Below are 20009 nucleotides of genomic sequence, written 5' to 3' on the forward strand. Positions count from 1 at the left end.
AGTGTATACAATTTGTCTTTCAGCTGTATGCTATGGAGAAGAACCTGGAAAGTGCAGTTTTGGTAACAAGTGTATAAGCCCCGATAAGTGTGACTGTAAAGAAGGATTCTCCCAACCTGACTGTGCAGGTAAGGGCTCCGTAAAGCATTTCCATCAAACGTGTTGTTGGGAACAGAACCAAGAGACAAATGTGTCATCAATGTGTACTTCTATAAGCCCAAGTCATCACATTGAACACAATTCCTTAAAGAAAAAGATTTCCAAAAATCAAAGTAGGCATCAGTACTTTGTACTTTCAGTACAAATATACTTTCATTTATTTTTTTAGATTTTTATGAAAATAGTTAAAGGCGTTCAAACATTTAAACTCTAAGGTGAGCTTTATGGACCATAGTATTAGAGTTTAAGAACAGACGTCACAGAAACTCTAATCACGACACTGGATGTTGGAATAGCTTTTTCCACCCATGAGTAAAAGATTACTGAAATAATGTTCTCCAAAATTCCTATCTTCTGGTAAGCATCAGAAACAAATGCGCCGGAGTTCCAAGATACCGTCAGTATGACTATAAAGCCCACCATAGTATTCAAATGTTTGAATGCCTTCAACAGTCTCAAAAAAAAAACTGAAAAAATAAATAAAAGTATTTTTACGCATAGTTTTCAGTTGTCCGTATGATGAACCTTACTTCATATTTCTTTTACTTTAAAGGCAAAGAAAACAATAACATTGACTAAACTCGAGTGTTGGATTAAAGACCATCCCGTCCATGGAAATAGTTCGATTTGTTTATTTTTGAATTGTTTATCACAAAGTAGAATGCATTTGAAACCCTGGATAAGCTTAGTTTGTGAAGTCCAAGAAAGCGATGGATTTTCAATAGCCGGTCCAACAATATTATATCAGTTTGAAAGCGTATAGGACTAATCCAAATACACTGACAATGACCACCAAAGTGCCTTCCTGACTATTCTTGTGTTTACTGCAGACATCGACGAGTGTGTTGATCCTGTAGTGAACACGTGTGAACAGCTGTGTGTAAACTCCCCGGGTTCCTTCAGATGTGAGTGCCATGCTGGTTACACCTTCAGACTGGATACACAGTCGTGCCTAGGTAATCCTGAGTTTATTGTGAAAATGGCGTCATCAAATCATTTTCAATCGCTGTATTTCCATATTAATTTGTCTCTTTTTTATTTATCGACACACAAAGATAACTTGGTTTTATTCAGCTCATAAGACTGACGCTAATCTAGAATCAAATAAATAAATAAACAAAACTAATACATGTCTGTTCTTTATGTATACAAAAATTTGAAGATAGCGGTATTCTTGCCACGGTCTCACAAAATGCCACATATTCTTGTGTCAGGGCTCTGCTGATGTCAAAGTTACAAATTAAATCCTGCACATGCTCATTTTATAAAAAGATTTTGACATATTCCTAATATAGTTTTAAAAAAGGCATTACGCAGATGTTATATTCCCATTGCTGATCATATATATTTATACTATTGGACCCTGGGCGTCCCGTTGGACGTTTGGATGTGCTCATTTCATTGCTAATGTGTGTAGATTTGGATGAATGTGCCAACTCCAATGGTGGTTGCTCTGACACGTGTGAGAATGACATTGGCTCTTACCGATGCACGTGTTTCCCTGGCTACGGCGTTGGCAAGGATCAGAAGACTTGCGAAGGTGACGTCACTCATACACACTTGCCTTCATCACTCATAAATAACTCGATAACACATTCGATAATTTCAATAAAAGTCACAAGATGCGACTTAGATATTTCTGTGTAGAGTTCCAAATTGTATATACCTGTATTCAAAATTTTGTGTCCAAAATGTTTATATTGACTTTCTAACTATAAAGCTTAAGACGATTGGCATTTTTTGAAAGTATAGCGAAACGTTAAAGCCTATGTGTCCCTTATTTCAATCACCCCTCTTGTCTGATCAGCATCGTAAAGTCTTGTAAGGAATGATGGACAGAGTGTTCAGAATCTCTGACACTCTGCTGCATACATATGTCTAGTCCCTGGTAGATATATATTCATCCTGTTGAATAAGATCCACACCTTGCAATTATATCGATATTATTGACAGCCTATATAAACTATAGCCCGGTGCAGTATTTGTACACTAATTTTATTCATTCACACAACATTCCTTGCGTCTTTCCTTCATCATTGAAAACGGTTATCTGTTTTTTCTTGCATGGATCCGCCCTTATTCCTTACATTATTTACCTTCTTAAAATGTGAGTGTATGATGCGATTAGGCAGCTATGGAAAACCGGTCATAATTTTAAAGCACCGCTTGGTTCAAAGTTTTTAACGGTTCCCCTGGGTGTCGGGTAACGTAGAAAAATATAATGACATTCTATATGATCAGTTCAAAATGTTCACTAGCCAGTTTAATTGTCCACTATTCTCACCATTTCCCAGCTTTTATCGTGAATATGCATAAAAATATAAAAGTTTTGTGATTGATTTGTGTTTTCAGATGTGGACGAATGTAGAGTGAGCGATGGGGGTTGTTATCTCTCATGCATTAACGCGATAGGCTCATATCGGTGTGAATGTGGTCATGGCTACAGCTGGGAGGCTGAAAGCGCCTCCTGTAAACGTACGGTTCATTCAGTTGTCTGATAATCATTATTTTATAAGTTAATCACCCATCAGCCTCTGTGTATGTTAGAAATGTATATGCATAAGAAATAGCCTTCTAAAGTGTCGAGTTTTTAGAGGCTAAATGGGCAGGTGGTTTTCTGTCGGATACAGCAGTTATAGTATATACATTGTACCAGTATAGTAAGTGATCCCTAAATTGTTGTTAAAATCGTAGGTAACTTCCATTTATGCAGAGCTAGGCTACACGTCACAGCTTTTGGTACATTTAGACTTTGGATTAACATGTATCAATGAAGGAAAGTTTGTATGGGAACTTGTTCAAGCATATATATATATGTCGATGTAATTTATAATAAGCACGTGCCCTGAAACATTGTTAAGAACGAGTAAGATAACGACTTGCAAGCAACTGCGTAACGATGAATACTTCTGTGATGAAGCCCTGTATGCTTGTATCAAATTCGCATCATCTTTGGGGTCTGAGCTATATAAAAATGGCCCACTTATTATGTCACCGCTGGTCAAGAAATAAGGACGAACGCAACTAAATGCTTATGTTTGTCTTGTAATTTTTGCGTCTTTATAGCGGTGTGTTTCGGAGGAGAGCCGGGTGTTTGCCAGAACGGCGGAACCTGTAGCAATCCAGGTATCTGCGCATGTCCGTCAGGCTTCCAGCCCCCGCAATGTACAGGTAATGCCTGCACTCTCCTTTCAGAGGCAATGTTTTTCAAGACCTTCCGCTAGCCAAGTCGAACTTTCAAATTTTGTGAATTAATGATCAAATATCGTGTTATTGGTATTTGTGAAAAGTTAGACGATATATATTTCCTTATATATCACTAGCATTCTCTGTCGATAATATTCACTCAAAGCCTTGGGAAAAAGCTGTAATTATGTTTGAATTAGATCTTCAGTTTGCCCCGTTTACGGTTTGCGGTTTGGTGAGTGTGTGTTTGGAGGGCGGGGTGGGGGGTGGGGGGTGGGGGGGGAGACATAAAAAGGCTCGCCCAAAACCTCTACCACGCTATAGTTTCCCGTTTTAATAACTGCTCATCGAAACACGAGTGTTTCTGCATGGCAAGTACATTAAGAATTACATGTATCCCAAGGAAATATATACCTGTAGATACGTGTACTTTTGTTCCCTTTAAACCATTAAGCTAACTAAGTACTCCTTCCTTTCAATTATGTGTTTTTTTCTTTGTTTTGCTCTGGTAACATTAAGGATCAATAAATCCATAATTACTTAACCAATACTAGTAAAATTCTTTGTGTGGTAGACATCAATGAGTGCAACACTCCAGCGATCTGTCAGCAACAGTGTAACAACCTTGTGGGAAATTACAAATGCACGTGTTTCCCGGGATACGAACTTCAGGCTGATCAATCATGTGAAGGTGAGCTCTATTTTTGTTTTGTTTCTATGCCAACACTGATAACACTTTATTCTGTAAACGTGTTGATTTCCATTTCTAAGCCAAAAGCGCAAAATCTATAGGCGTGTGCTTTATTCTGGTGTATTTATTTATGTAACCCCTCGTTCCCAAACAGTGAATAACTCCTGTCTGCAGAGAGTTATCCACATGTAGATGATCTGAGCATGTTTTACTTCTTAAATATGACCAGTTGCACGTCTATACCAACAGTGCAATAAACGGTAGATGCAGTTGTGCTTTTTTCACGACACCCCTGTAATTTCACACCGTTTGTTTTGCACATATTTTGGTGAGAAGAATATGAATCCCTCCATTTTGTGGAATACTATAGATACAACGATCGATTTTATATGTATTATATTTTACATATGATAGTGACATGAATAGAGAAAATGAGGGGCTAATGCTGTGTTACACAGATATTGATGAGTGTAAGACTGGAGCGGCCGTGTGTGAGAAATCCTGCACCAACTTGGACGGCTCTTATGAATGTGAATGTGAGGCACAGTTCGGCTGGCAATGGGAAACCCTCTCCTGTAAACGTAAGTATACACAAATGTCCGTAATCTAACATCACATTATGACTTCAAAATATTAAAAGAACATACAACACCAGACATGTATATGTACATCGATAGAAATGTTCCAGAAAAACATACCCTTATATTTTTGTGATGTAGCACAACACATATATCACAGTTCAAAGTAAGCAAAATCGCATACACTGAAAAAATCGAAAGCGCCGCCATGTTATAAATTATAACCAGTCAGGCAGAAGTTATCTATATAGCCCGAGAATGTAACTATTTCCGCTCACGTAAACCGAACCTTGTTTTGCTTTTTAACCCTATGTGTGAGGCTGGAGTGAAGCGACATCGTCGTTGTGGTGACTCTAACATGGCACATCTCAAGACGTCGTAAAAATTTAAGATTAAAAATGAAGCTATAGAGTTATCAAGTACGTTAAAAAAATAACTGTGGCCATTTACGACAATTTCCACCCTTACATTTATGTTATTTGTTGTTTTTTCATTTAAAACAGTTCTGATCTGATTGTGGCGTATTATGATTGGAAATCTACTGAAATTCAAACTATGATGTGGGAGGCACGGTTGCCTCAATTCCAGTACAAGGGTTGGGTCATCGACACACCCTGAGTAAAGCAAATACGCCCAAAACATGCGCAGTTATTCCATATTGTGATATAAAATGAATACGAGTCTTTACACTACATATATGTCGCTTGTAATGTGCGCAAAGACATGCTATTACAAGCACTAAAAATGGAATAATTTGTTTCAGATCTGCGCAAAACATCTTTTTCATTGCATGATTGTAGATCAGAGTATGTGTGTGCATGATGGAACGTGACAAGAATACTTTCTTCAGTCCTTTTTTGATCTGGCACAATGTCAGCGAAATTATGTAAGCAATCAGGCGCGAAGTCTGTTTAAGGTAACTTTTAGTGTAGGAACTGTGACCTTGAAAAAGACTGTCGTGATTACCACTTTAGAACATGAGAGTGGAAAGACTTCAATTCCCAGATAGTCGTAAGCCGAACTGTTCGGATGTGGGCTCATTTGGATATGCCTTGCTTTTTTCAGCCGTATGTTTCGGCGAATCGCCCGGCTCGTGCGCCAATGGTGGTCAGTGTCTGTCACCAGATAACTGTGCCTGTGAAGATGGTTTCGAACAACCAAGGTGTGATGGTATGCAAAAATGAAATGATATGTTACCTTTCACCTGTCAAAGCAAGGTTTATATGTTCACTCATGTTCATTCCTATAAGTTCCTGTAAGAACAATGTAAGTGCATAGGCGTAACATATATTTTTTTCAGTATACCTGCAATTTCCTGTCAGTTGTTCGGTCGGATGAAAAAAGGTCAAGATAAATAAAGTGTCCATTTTCTCATCAAACGCCTCTTGTAATTTTCAAACTGTTGTTTAAAATTTAGATATTGACGAATGTGCGGTATATAACGGTGGTTGTGAGTTGGCATGTCTGAACAACGTCGGCTCATACTCCTGTGAGTGTGCTGCAGGATATACCTGGGTGACCATCACTGAGACGTGTGCACGTAAGTGAGGGGTGACCACTGCAGTAACCGGGAGTGTCATGTAAATGAACTGTGATTTCCGTTATCACCGAAACATTACAGTTCTCTTCTGCATAACACTTTCGAAAAAAGGCTCTGTTGAGTTGGTTTTTTCTTTATCTGTGTGAAAATTCGCGAAACTGAACTTGTGCCAAGCGTTTTCTTCAGGAATAAGAAACAACACTCACTAGAAAGAAGCCGTTTCTAAGGTTTGAATATCGATTACTGTCTTTGGTAACACTGCATCATTTGCAAACTATTGAAATCGCTTAGCAGTAAAACTATACAATTAGCAGCAATACTGTACAATTGACCCGAAATACACAACAACACAGTTTGTTGCACATTATACACAACACAAGGATGGCACAACTGCATTACTCCGTTAGTACTTTAACTGTATGTAATGTATATATATATATATATATATATATATATATATATATATATATATATATATATATATATATATATATATATATATATATATATATATATATATATATATATATATATATACAATGCTTTCTTCCACAATTATACTCATAATAGGAACTCACCTATATGATTTCGTGTTCCAGCTGTGTGTAACTTGATGAAGGCGGGCACCTGTCCTCACGCTGGGGTCTGTATAGAGCCTGATGTCTGCCAATGTGCTAAGGGTTACGGCGGCAAAATGTGCTCGGGTGAGATGGTCTTCACAGAAACAGTGTTAGGTCCAGAAAAACATGTTGTTCATCTGACTGTGCATTTTATTTTATGACACTCCTCACTGAATACCACACTACCCATAAAAGAACAGGTCAAACAATTAAAAAAAAAATGATAAAAAATTTTAGCAGGCGGACCAGCGTAGAGCTCTTGACGTAAACGCCAATTTTTCCTATCAATTGAAATTCATTTATTTCACTGAATATTTCACTTATACGACGACAGGCAGCATTATGGTGGGAGGAAAACGGGCATAGACCGAGAGAAACCCAAGGCCATCCGCAGGTTGCTAGCCGACCTTCCCACGTACAGCCGGAGAGAAATGCCACATGAGCTGGGCTTGAACCCACAGCAACCCTATTGGTGAGAGGCGCCTGGGCCATTGCGTCGCGCTGGTACGCTAATCACCTCGGCCACGGACGCCCCCTATTTCTTTACTGGTCCACGTTCATAAATATGCGTAAATTAACAATAGATATTGTTAAAGATTTTGTCTGAATAAAGAACATTTAACTTTCTTATGTTTCATTATGCTTGAGTCTATAATCTGATTGCAGACGTGGATGAGTGTAGCGAGGGCGTGGCCAGCTGTAACTACTACATGTGCCACAACACACCTGGCTCTTATTACTGTGACTGCGACGATGGCTATGCGTGGAATGAAAATCGACAGGCCTGTTTGGGTAAGTGCTGCATTGAGCTAAGACTTTGTACCGTCTGCCATCATAAATCGTCTTGTGTTGGCAAGAAAGATATGAATTCTACGCATTGCTGTTTACGACGTGATAAGTGTCTAGGCTATATGTCTGCCAGCAAACCATCAGATGTACAGGTCACATTTTGCTCCTGGCCACAAATCAGTTGTATACATCAGTGTATCATGTACAATGTAGCATATATAACTCTCACTTTTGAATGGTAAAAATGAACACATAACAGGAGATAATGCAAGCACTGTATTTCTCTCGATCTGTTAATGTGTGCATCACGTGTTTCTTTAATCCCATGTGTTACGTAGTCGTGATACCTACCTTTTCAGCTGATTGTTCATTCGATGAACCCGGTGTATGCCCTAATGGAGGTGAATGTTCAAATCCGGGTCAGTGCACGTGTGCTGCGGGTTTCCAGTTGCCAGGATGCACAGGTAGGGGGATTGTTATTCCAGGTTATGAGTGAGTGAGTGAGTGCTTGGGGTTTAACGTCGTACTCAACAATTTTTCAGTCATATGACGACGAAGGAATCATTAGGGTGCATGTACGTGTAATGTGCCTCCTTGTTGCAGGACGGATTTCCACCGCTCTTTTATTTAGTGCTGCTTCACTGAGACGACTTACCGAAGGCAAGTAAGCCGCCCCGCCCGAGCCATTATACTGATACGGGTCAACCAGTCGTTGCACTATCCCCTTCATTCCAGGTTATGTGACATTTGTCACTTTTGCAACCCGTATCAGTATTTGGAGTGGACGTCTAACATTAATTTAGAAAGTTAACAATTAATACACTATTAGCTTTAAGAGATAAGTCGAGCGTCATGTTATAAAAGCGATTACACATATTCATATATATTCGGTTTAGTCGATATTAAAGAATAACTGTCAGTGTTTTGCGCTCATGAAGGCAGATATCGTACATGTATTTGGATTGCGTTTTGATAAAATTGATAACTTCGACTTAAGCATAGTTGAAAAATCATTCCTGGAGGATAGTTTGCCAAGATTCATATCATATTGTCATTTCAACGGGAAACATTGCCCAACCAAGTTGATCCAAGTAGTGCACTCTTGTGTTCTTTCCTGTAATATACATTGTTTCTGTACAGGTCCACAGGTTAACTGCGAGATATCCTACACGTGCATCTTGATTTTCTGGTATTTAACACATTATACCTGATGCCAAAGCTATACCAGGTATTGGTAACGCTATTTGATTTATGATAGTAGTTTCTCCCCACTATTATCTACAGATATTGACGAATGTTCTGGAGATCATGGCTGTCAGAGTAGTTGTATCAACACTGACGGTGGCTACTATTGTGGCTCAACAACCCCTGGGTACGGAAGGCTTCCGGACAGTGATAAAGATTTGGGTAAGACATAATCACATGTATTATGGTATGAGAAGCAACCCTACTACTAAAATTAGTTGAAGTGTCAGGTGGACCCTATTTTAAAGCTTAACTGAAAAAGAGGTTGCAGCATCTCTACAAAAATGCATGATTACAACTGTTAATTGGCTTTAATGGAAACCCATTTGCATGTTTTCCATATCGTTCTGGCGATTGTAAATTTCTCTTTTAAATATATGTATTATTATTGGACAAAATTTCAGAAAAGATATTCCATTTAAAATGTCACCATCGAAAAGGTATGAATTATAACTATGACCTTCTGGCCTTCAGCCATCTGCTTTGACCTTCTTCCTGGAGAATGTCCTAATAAAGGGACCTGTGTCAAACCGGATGTGTGCAATTGTCCCATCGGGTACTCAGCACCCAGATGCGATGGTAGGTATTTAGTGGCGACTGTTAAATAATAAGTTACGCAATACCATTCATATGTCAAAATAGGTGTTCTTCATTATTAGAATCAAGACCTCTTCTATAAATGAATGGCTCGATTTCAATATTCACCTAACCTGTAAAACCCATAAACAGTACGGGATTGTTTCAATAACGTGAATGACCATAAATCAGATGAATTTTCACTGCATTAGTACAGGAAATTTAAAGTGTTTACTTGCTGCTTTTTTACTTCAGTTTTAGCCTGTTTTTTTTTGCTTCAGTCACTGACGATTGCATTGGGAACAGTGCCAAATGTCCCGAAAGTCACACATGTGCCTCCGCTGGGGGGAAATTTTACTGTAAAGGACAGGAGGGCTATGGACAGAGCCCCGGACAGAAGATTAATAAGCGTATGTTCCGGATTCTAACCTTCTCTGTATTTAGATGTCCCGATTTATCAACTAAAGATCTGTCAAAAATAATGAAAAAATGGCCAAAAATAATTAGGGTAAAAGTTGTACAGTCTATCCTTCATTCCTGTATTGGCATTTACGATTTATGGCTAGATTCGTAACGTAGAACTATATGGTCAATCGGTTTTGATCCGAGTAACCATTACGCCCCCCCTCCCCTTCCCCGAACGAGATGGTGAGTCTCCTTTGTCTTGCATCGTGTTCAGCATTTAAAGACTGATTCGGTTTGTATGATTCCCTCAGCACTGGTTTCTCCTGTATGGTCTCCTTAGCACTGGTTCGTCGTGTATGATTCCCTCAGCACTGGTTCCTCCTGTATGGTTTCCTTAGCACTGGTTCGTCTTGTATGGTTCTCTCAGTACTGGTTCGTCGTGTATGGTCTCCTCAGCACTAGTTCGTCGTGTATGGTCTCCTTATCACTGGTTCGTCGTGTATGGTCTCCTTATCACTGGTTCGTCGTGTATGGTCTCCTTATCACTGGTTCGTCGTGTATGATTCCCTCAGCACTGGCTCGTCGGTTGTGGTTTCTTTAGCACGTTCTTTAAGTGAAACTGGATACCAGATAGATTTGTGGAACATATGTGATGATCCAAAAATGTTTTGCTAGTATTTTCGGAAAAAAAGACTCAGCTGAACATAATGTCAGGTTAAATTAATATTAGCAAATTATTCTTTAGAGAATTTGTGTGCTCCAATAAATTCAAAGCATGCAAAAGCGTAACATGAGTTGGTCACTTTTTATAGCTATTTGCTTTGGGATGTATCCTGGTGAATGTCCTAACGGTGGAGAATGTGTGAACCCGGACATGTGCCGCTGTCCTGAAGGTTACATCCCACCCAGATGTGAAGGTAAGAGGAGCGTATAAACTCGATCGTAATATTTTATTGCAACTTTTAAAACATTAACAATGTCTGATTCGACTGAAAATGCTTCCCAAGTTTCCTAAAGCAATTCTTCTAAAAGGTTTCGTACATAAATCTGAAATAATCAAAAAGTTTTCATTATTCGTGGCCAAGTTGATCTAACTAGATTAGAAATAGATTTTCTGAGTACTTTTGTTCCTCGTCGTAGATACGAACGAGTGCTTGGTAGACAATGGAGGCTGTGAGAAAGAGTGTGTGAACACCAAAGGTTCATTTTACTGTTCCTGCTGGGAAGGCTATGGTATGAACCCCGCTGCAGATATTTGTGAACGTAAGTCAACTTTTGTTATAGGATAACAAGAAAGGTGATATAAACTCTGTCAAAAAAGAAACGCAACCCCTGTCCTCGGATATCAAAAAATCGTTCGAATAAAGTTATTGCTTCCAAACTAAATTTTAGCCGAATGTAATGAAATTATACATGTTTTTAATGAAGATTACCATCCAAACAACTGCCTTTCCTCTCCTAAGTGTATTTTATTGCTCATGACGTCACAACGCATGGACTGACCCTGTTGACGTCGCACACAGAACCATTCACATGCAAATCATGTCAATGGCAGTTATAGTGTGGGGGTGTATAAAAGCCCATGTGCTTTCGTATTTTATTCATTCATTCGTCGACGAAAGGCAGTCGGTAAAATGCCGCGACTGAGTGCTGCCGACCGAAATATCGCCATTGGTCGCCTTCAAGCCGGAAAAAGTTTTGGTACTATTGCACGACACCTAAATGTTCACAAAACAACGATATCCCGACTTTGGAGCCGTTACAACAACTTTAATTCGACCAACGATCGCCCGAGAAGTGGAAGGCCAAGAATCACGACCCCACTTCAAGATCGGTACATCCGGGTCCTTCACCTGCGTAATCGGCATGCCCTACCAACCGTGACTGCCACACAAATATCAGGTTTGAGGAGAGTGTCGGCTCAAATGATTAGGAACCGTCTGAAAGAAGCGGGTTTACGTGCCTGTAGACCAGTTGTTGGACCTGTACTACGCCCCTTACATCGATGCCTACGACTTAGGTGGTGCAACAACGTAAGGATATGGACTTTACAAAACTGGAGGCGCATCTGGTTTTCTGATGAATCCCGTTTTCTTTTGACACGTCACGACGGAAGACAGCGTGTGTATAGGAGACGTCATGAACGCTTTGCGCCCATCTGCGTCCGGCAGGTGGACAGATTTGGCGGAGGCAGTGTTATGGTTTGGGGAGCCATCTCGTACAACCAGAAATCAGACTTGGTCACTCTGTCAAAACCCATTGTAAAAGAATATATTTATTCATATATATTTATTTATTCACTACAACAACCGGATATTTTGAAGACATTAATATTGGAACAGGTTGTCTAAGAATTTAATTTACACCTAATCAGCATGATTTGTATGTCTTATTGGTGACACAATAACTTTGTATTCCAGCTATCTGTTTTCACTCGCAACCTGGGACTTGCAATGGCGGGGGGAAGTGTACAGCCCCTGACACATGCACTTGCACGGATGGATATGGAGGAGATGAATGCAAAGGTTAGAATATCGATTATTTTGGAAAATTAAGTTCAATGACGTTTGCCCAATTCTCATCAATTTCAACAACCAAGGTCTTTATTTGATTGCTTACGTTAATTAAATTTTTTTTCTGAGAAGAAAAATTGTTAAGCTGAAATGATCAGAGATTCTGAAGCTAGAATAATCTGACTGTTAGTCGTTTCGGTATTCTACTGACCCAAAATTAAATTTCTGCTGTTGGTTTCCCAGACGTTAATGAGTGTGTTCAGGAGAATGGCGGATGTGAGCTGGAGTGTCACAACTCTCCAGGGGGATACATGTGTGATTGCCAAACCGGCTTCTCGTGGGACCAGTTCAGAAGACTATGCAGACGTACGTGAGAATTGTGAAAATATTAATCTGCATTATGCAGTATACATTTATTTACTTATTTATGTATTTAATCAGCGATTAACTCCTCATTCACGATTTAAGGGTGGAGGAAACTGAAGTGCCCGAAATAAACTATCCACCTTCGACAAGCACCAGTATTTTGTAGTATTTCATTAAACATGGCCAGCTGTGTAATGTGAGCCAAAAAAAAAAATTCATATATGTTTTGTATTACAGCTGTATGTAACTTCGGTTTGCCGGGAGTGTGCCCTAACGACGGAATCTGTTCAGCTCCAAACGTGTGTGAGTGCAAGGAGGGATACCAGGCCGAACTCTGTCAAGGTATGAACTGCAGTCGCAATCCTATCAGTTAAATTACCATATAGTAGTATATGATGTAAAAAACTATAGAGTGGAGAATAAACAAATAGCACCTATGAGCCGCAGTGTAACAGTTTGCAAATGATCACACGTAACCGCTGAAATTCGGCCTCTTGTCAATTTACCTCTGTTAGGTTTTTGCTCTCACTCTTCATAAAAATGTAAGGAGGTGTCAATTCTTTCGATACACGCTAATACAATGGCTATCTCATTCCTCATTTCATTACAAATACAAGTGAGGTCAACCAGGTGTGTTAGGAGACCATCGCATCTCGGCATACACTGTGTAAATCTCACAACGAAAGGCGAAGGCCCCTCAAAAGTAAATATCTTCGTTCAAGACCAAGATCTCCTTGGTCAAGAACGCGAGGTTTTGATTGAGGTAGTGCCTTCGTGCTGTACGAACAGTAAATCGTACATGTATACATGTGTTTATTTTGATGTTCCGAAATCTTCGAAGATATCGACCTTGATCAATTCACTCCACGTACTACCCTCACCGTATACCATCCTTTGTTATCCTAGACATTGACGAGTGTGCGGATGGCGCGGGTGGTTGTTCCTCAGGATGTATTAACCTTCCGGGACAGTATTACTGTGAGGGGTCTCAGCCCGGATATGGCCGACTGCCCGGACAAGAAGTGGAGACACGTAAGCCGGGATCCCTTTTTTGATTTTTTTTCGTCGTACTGTATGATAACGGCTTTCAAATTATAGGTTTTTGCTATTCAGTGTTCAAGATACCTACGTCTTATTAATGGAATATGTGGACATCCTTTGTTCCCATTTACCCTTTCGCGCATTACATTTTCCTACTATGGAATCGCGATGTCTGTAGGGTGACGTTGGTGTTTTTCTGTATGTTAATAACAAAATCTGCGACTTTCAGCCATCTGTCATGGAGCTCTGCCTGGAAAATGCCCGAGCGGAGGGACGTGTGCGGCCCCCGATGTTTGCTCCTGTGCATCGGGATATGACGGTCCAGAATGCAAAGGTATCATGAACGATTCCAAAAGAGTAAATGAATCATGTGTTATGTGAACTGGCTTCCTTATGAAGAGATAATGGCATTTATGTTATTATTATCATCTTTCCTTTGTTTCCTTTGATTCCATTGTCAAACTGAGAAACAGTGGACAATATCAATTAGTTGAAGGAATACAGAATCGACGTTGATTGGCTGACAGTGCGGATAGGGTCTCCTGGGTTAAATCTTGTAGTCTTGGTCACGCATAAATAAATGTACCATACTTAAAATTCATCTCAGACAAGGCATAGTCCTGACCTGCCTGTCTGTCACACCAGCCAATCAGAATTAATTCCTTATACCTTTAATATAAATTAGAAATAATTTTGTGTTTATCTTTATATTTTAAGATGTTGACGAATGCACTTCTGGGGCAGCCAACTGTCAAAGAGGTTGCACTAACTTGATAGGAAGCTACTACTGTCAAGGGGTGCCTGGATATGGGAAAGCACCCGGTGATACTGTTTTCAAACGTAAGAAGAAAGTAAAATTGATCGAATTAGATTTCGACGTTCATCTTGTGCTGTCTTAAAACTGAAAATTCAAACAGTGTGCAGATAGAACACATTTGCACCAAACTCTTTTGACTGAATACCTGTGATATATCAGTACATTTATTATTCTGCAATTCTTACAATCTCTTGTACATGTACGTTGACCATGACAGTTATGTTCATTTGTGCAAGCTTGGATTTTAATGAGTTGATCTATTTTGCCTAACAGCGCTGTGCATCAACAACTTACCCGGTCTTTGCGCAAACGGCGGGACATGTGTCAGCCCAGGGATATGCACATGCGCACAAGGATTCCTGCCTCCAGACTGTATAGGTATGTATTTTACTATTCCATAGTACATATTTCTTCATTGTAGTGACTATCCCTGGGTAGTGTAGTGACATCAGTGTAATGACTATCCCTGACTCTTGACTTGTTCTGGACTGATGTTTAGTAGTCCGTTTTCGGTAAAATTTCATCACTACACCTCCCTGTAGCTGATTGTGGTTTTCCGCAGACCGTAGCAGATATACTGATAAATGCAATGATATACTGACATTCAAAACATGTTTACATCCTTTAGAAATTGTGTACATACGGATATACGGTATAACAAAGATATGATTTATCATTTAGCATTTGTCGTTTGCGAACCAGCGATGAAAATGTCGATTGACGCGCGACAGTTTTGAGCTAACCACGCGGTGTTATAAATTTTACCTACAATTTGACCCAAAGTAGGTCCAGTACTGGGTAGCTCAATCTGTCTCTCCAGAAAAGCTGGCTAAGTATAAAATGATGGAGGACACTCCTCTAGAGTCAATGACTGTCAATTACTCATACAGAAATTCGATTTCGTATTTTCAGAAAAAGAGAATGCCTGTGCTGCATGCCATTCAACAACGTGTTTTAACTTTGTGGGACCGGTAGGGTGCAGATGCACCGATAACTTTGAACAAGTCACTGAAGGTAAGCTCAATTCATGATAAGATAAAGTTCTTAGTCTTAGTTTACGGAAACTTAACAATAAAGGATGTCCCTGGTCAATAATTCAAAGACTAATTACCAAAACAACGTTCACCAGAAACCAGCAAGAAACTATGAAAGTATATAGAGTAAGAAATTGTGAAATTACGATTGATGAATGCCAGTGAGAGAGAGACTCATTGGTTTTCAGTGATGCCAGAAAGATGCATTCAGTGCCCAGATTGAGTGATTGTTTTATAAGAAAGTTCAGCTTATCTAAACTGAGATAACTTATTATCTAATCATCTCATTTACTTCTCCTTCAAGTTTGTGAATTGTCAAGCAAGTGATAAGTAAATATCGCCCAAGAAGAAATTTGTGTTAATAACAAACCTCAACGCAGATTTTTTCACATCCATTGATATCATAACGTTAATGCATCGACCGCTATGAGTGGGTGTTATTGAAGAAATGAGATTGAAAACGAAATAAAGTACCGCGTGAAGATTTTTGACTGGAAACCCACATATTACATTGTATATTTTCAGGAATGTGTGCCAATCGACGGTCATGTTCCTGCGCTATCAAGACAGACTGTGTATCGCCAACACTCTGTAGCTGCGCACCCGGTTACGAAGGTGTTGATTGCACAGGTAGGAATGGGATTTATGCACGTCTTATATTAACATTTCTGTAAAGCGAACATATAATGACTTTACCTTTGACTTTAAAAATACATTTTTCAGCTATGATACATTTTGCATTATACCGAATGCAAATTCATACGTGGACCGAAAAGGTTTGTTTTCCTGCAAACTGGACTTTCATTTGGTTATACCATGCAGTAGAGGCTTTGCGGCTAGCATTTTATGAGATAGTACATGCTCAGTGAAATTAATTATCACAGTGTTCAGTTATTTGACGAGCACCTAACCCGTTAATACGTAAAGTAAAAGTTGTCTTTGTTTTAGATATTGACGAGTGTCAGACTAACAATGGTGATTGCCCAACGGGCTGCGTTAACATACCTGGAAGTTACTACTGTCAGGCGGAGAGACCTGGATATGGGATGTTACCTGGGCAAAATGAATCCAAACGTACGTTATATCCATCTCAATCATTAAATCCCTGCATAATTGTCATACATGTGTGACGGGCACAAACGGCATGGGAGCCATTACGCTTAACCTATGTAAATGTATGAATGAGGTTGAGCTTGGTCGGTTTTTCAGTTGCCTGGTTAGGGCGATGGATTACTTGAGTTTCCTCTGACAACCGCCCTGTACTTAAAAACTCTTTGAGTACGGCAATCGACACCATTTAAATAAATTAATAAAGATTCCGCTTGTCGGTTATATACATCTAATAACTGTTCCTGTTTTTAAGAGAAGGGTCCAAAACTGTAATCTATTGTTCCTTTGACCCTAAACACTCCAGTTTCCACTACTCTTCACTCAAGAAGTTAATCCGTTAAATTTATTAGTGTCTGTTATCTGTGTGATGCTAGAATGTATTCTGTTATTGCAGCAGATTCTTCTGTTAAATATAACGCTTATATTCTATTAATTCAACATAGCCATTCTATTAACAGGATATTATGTTGAATATGACACGATATTGTGTTACACTAATAAATACATTAAATAAATGAATAAATAAATAAGTAAATAAATAAATAAAATACTGCTTCTGTGTGCAATGTAGGCCTATTGCATTTTATACATAGTGATGTTTGTGGAGCCTTGGGATAAAATTCACATTTTGCAGCAAATGAAACATACATATAATACTAATAATATGTACACGTAGGTAAGAAACAATCATCACTTTACCACAAGCCTGTTGCCAGGGAGATAGTCAGCATTCATGATATTCGAACTAGATTCTTAAAGTAAAGTTTCAGTTGAAACGGATACAAGCATTATTTCAATGTGACTTGTAGTGCCCAATCGTCTGCTTAGGTAAAACTGTTATAAGCAAATGATCAAAGTTTCTGAAAAATTTGTCAGTATTAGCCAAGAGTGTTATACTTATTGCAAAACCTACGAAATTTTATTATAATGTGTATTTTATAAAGTTGTATGGGTGTGTGTTGTATTACTGTCATACTCTCCCTCTCCCCAAACCTGCAGCCGTGTGCTTCAAAACAGCCCCTGGGTTCTGTCCCAACGGTGGGGAGTGCACTGAGCCAGACGTATGCACCTGTCCCAAGGGATACCAAGTACCAGACTGCTCAGGTAAGTATGTGTTGTTTTGGAACAACTGCTTAAAAATATTAACAAGAAAGATATCAAGAGTTCCCAGAAAAATAAAGATGACAAACATTGACCTCTTAGATACATGATGAAAATGATCTTTATCTTACAGAATTTTATGAATATAGTAGGATGTGGGGCCGAAATATTGAAATTATATCTCACCAGTCTGTGAACTGTAAATATACACAACCGTTTTGTAGATGAAGACGAATGTGTGTCAAACACACACATGTGTCAATCAGGCTGTAAAAACGTCATCGGCTCCTACAGGTGTGACTGTCCAGAGGATTACAGTTGGGATGATGAGGATAAAACCTGTAAAGGTGGGTATATATTTGCTGATCATACAGGCGTCAGTGTCCAAATGATTGAGACGGGGATGACAAGGTTAAAACCTGTAAGGGTGAGTGTATATTGCCCACCCCTACAGGCTTCTGTCAGCAGGATTACAGCTGCGATGATGAGGAGAAAACGTGTCAAGGTGAGTATATATCGTCCGCTCCTACAGATGCCACTGTATAAAGGATTACAGCTGGGATGATGAGGATAAAACATGTAAAGGTGGGTATATATTGTCCGCTCCTACAGGCACGACTGTCCAGACAATTACAGCTCGGACCATAAGGAAGCCTGTAGAGGTGAGTATTTATTGTCGGCTCCTACAGGTATGAGTGTCCAGAGGATTACACCAGGAATGGTGAGGATAAAACTTGTAAATGTGGGTATATATTAGTATCAAACACCTCACACACGTGCGTACGTTTCCCTACTAATAGTTCAGAGTAGTCCTTCAGAATGGATGGGCGACATAGCAGGAAAAAGTTTTTGTCTGACGATTTTTTAACCTTTAACTGTGACCTTTTTTATATTCAAGAAATTTTGGACACACCAACGGTAAAAGCTTGTCTTTGGAGAATATATATTTAATTATACATATTTATTGTGTGTCAAGAAGAAACGTGTTCCACATAATACCAGTTGGTAGCAAACCAAAATTTGACGGTGCTGCATTTTTGTGTTTAGCGTCGTGCTTCGGTCAACCGCCGGGCACCTGTGCCCACGGGGGAACGTGCCTGAGACCTTGGGTGTGTGAGTGTAAACCAGGCTTTGCCACACCAGACTGTTCAGGTATGTCACGTGATCAACAGGATGTCAACTTTACTGTATTTCATGGCAGTCTGGAATTCTAAATAACCTTGTTAGATTTCCGTGAATGGCCTTCACTACATTTATTTTCGATTTTCATGCCATTTTATCGTCGTGGTGGACATGCAGAATATATAACCAGAAAGTGAGCCTTAGAAGCTTAAATATAGCACATATCTTAGTAGTGCATATACATCGAAGCCTGCATTCATTATTAGAGATCTATATATGGATAGGGGGGCCTTTGTGGCGCAGTTGTTTAGCGTTCTCTGGGTCGTGGGTTTCCGCCTTGCTCTGTCCATTTTTCTCCCACCATAATGCTGGGAGCCGTAGTATAAGTGAAATATTCTTGAGTTCGGTGTAAAACATCAATCAAATAAATAAATATACGGATCTGTTTACCTGTTATCTGTTTTCAGATATCGACGAATGTGCCGTTAATAATGGTAACTGTGATCAGACATGTTGGAACACGATCGGAGGATATCACTGCGAGTGCCTCAGTGACCATGGGTGGCACGTGACATCCGGGTCATGTAAACGTGAGTACCACGGTTTACCGTTATCCATCACGAAGCTTCTTCGTGTTGTGGAGAATGTTTGCATCCGAAATTATCCCGAATAATCATGTAACTGGCAAAATCTGCCAGTCTGTAAGTTATTATTTGGGTCCAACTATACTCCACTCTTTACATTTGCTTTGCCTTTTAACAATTGTAACACTTTCTTCTGTTTCATGTCAGCTATTTGTATGGACAACCCGGCAGGAGAATGTCCAAATGGTGGAGAGTGTATATCTCCAGACACTTGTAAATGTAAGGAAGGTTACCGTCGACCGGACTGCACAGGTCTGTTCTGCTGGTTATGTCATCAGTAAAGTACAACTTTTAATACGAAATGTCACAATGTCAACTCAATTGCACATTGAATGACGTTTCCACGTAATTGCATTTAACACGAAATACTACAGGAAAATGATACCCCTAACAAGTAACTGTATTTTTTTTAAAGAAAACAGTCATAAAAAACTTGTAAATCGAATGTGTCTGTTTTACTTATAATCTTAAA

General features: G+C 39.4%; 1 protein-coding gene across 1 annotated transcript in view; it reads left to right on the plus strand.

Moving 5' to 3' along the window:
- The window catches only part of LOC135463588 (fibrillin-1-like), a 41356-nt gene that overhangs the window by 2030 nt on the left and 19317 nt on the right, over positions 1–20009 (plus strand). Inside the window, exons 3-33 of the mRNA XM_064740906.1 lie at positions 24–128; positions 990–1064; positions 1577–1699; positions 2512–2628; positions 3226–3330; positions 3920–4036; positions 4495–4617; positions 5680–5784; positions 6032–6154; positions 6754–6858; positions 7441–7566; positions 8848–8970; positions 9283–9387; positions 9666–9794; positions 10602–10706; positions 10930–11052; positions 12210–12314; positions 12906–13010; positions 13575–13700; positions 13939–14043; positions 14427–14549; positions 14800–14904; positions 15439–15540; positions 16086–16190; positions 16509–16634; positions 17670–17774; positions 17996–18118; positions 18226–18276; positions 18819–18923; positions 19361–19483; positions 19685–19789. Of these exons, the coding sequence (XP_064596976.1) occupies positions 24–128; positions 990–1064; positions 1577–1699; positions 2512–2628; positions 3226–3330; positions 3920–4036; positions 4495–4617; positions 5680–5784; positions 6032–6154; positions 6754–6858; positions 7441–7566; positions 8848–8970; positions 9283–9387; positions 9666–9794; positions 10602–10706; positions 10930–11052; positions 12210–12314; positions 12906–13010; positions 13575–13700; positions 13939–14043; positions 14427–14549; positions 14800–14904; positions 15439–15540; positions 16086–16190; positions 16509–16634; positions 17670–17774; positions 17996–18118; positions 18226–18276; positions 18819–18923; positions 19361–19483; positions 19685–19789 (3423 nt within the window). The remainder of the gene's footprint in view (positions 1–23; positions 129–989; positions 1065–1576; positions 1700–2511; positions 2629–3225; positions 3331–3919; positions 4037–4494; positions 4618–5679; positions 5785–6031; positions 6155–6753; positions 6859–7440; positions 7567–8847; positions 8971–9282; positions 9388–9665; positions 9795–10601; positions 10707–10929; positions 11053–12209; positions 12315–12905; positions 13011–13574; positions 13701–13938; positions 14044–14426; positions 14550–14799; positions 14905–15438; positions 15541–16085; positions 16191–16508; positions 16635–17669; positions 17775–17995; positions 18119–18225; positions 18277–18818; positions 18924–19360; positions 19484–19684; positions 19790–20009) is intronic.

The sequence above is a fragment of the Liolophura sinensis genome, chromosome 1 (genome assembly GCF_032854445.1).
Source record: "Liolophura sinensis isolate JHLJ2023 chromosome 1, CUHK_Ljap_v2, whole genome shotgun sequence".
In the NCBI taxonomy this organism is placed as follows: domain Eukaryota; kingdom Metazoa; phylum Mollusca; class Polyplacophora; order Chitonida; family Chitonidae; genus Liolophura; species Liolophura sinensis.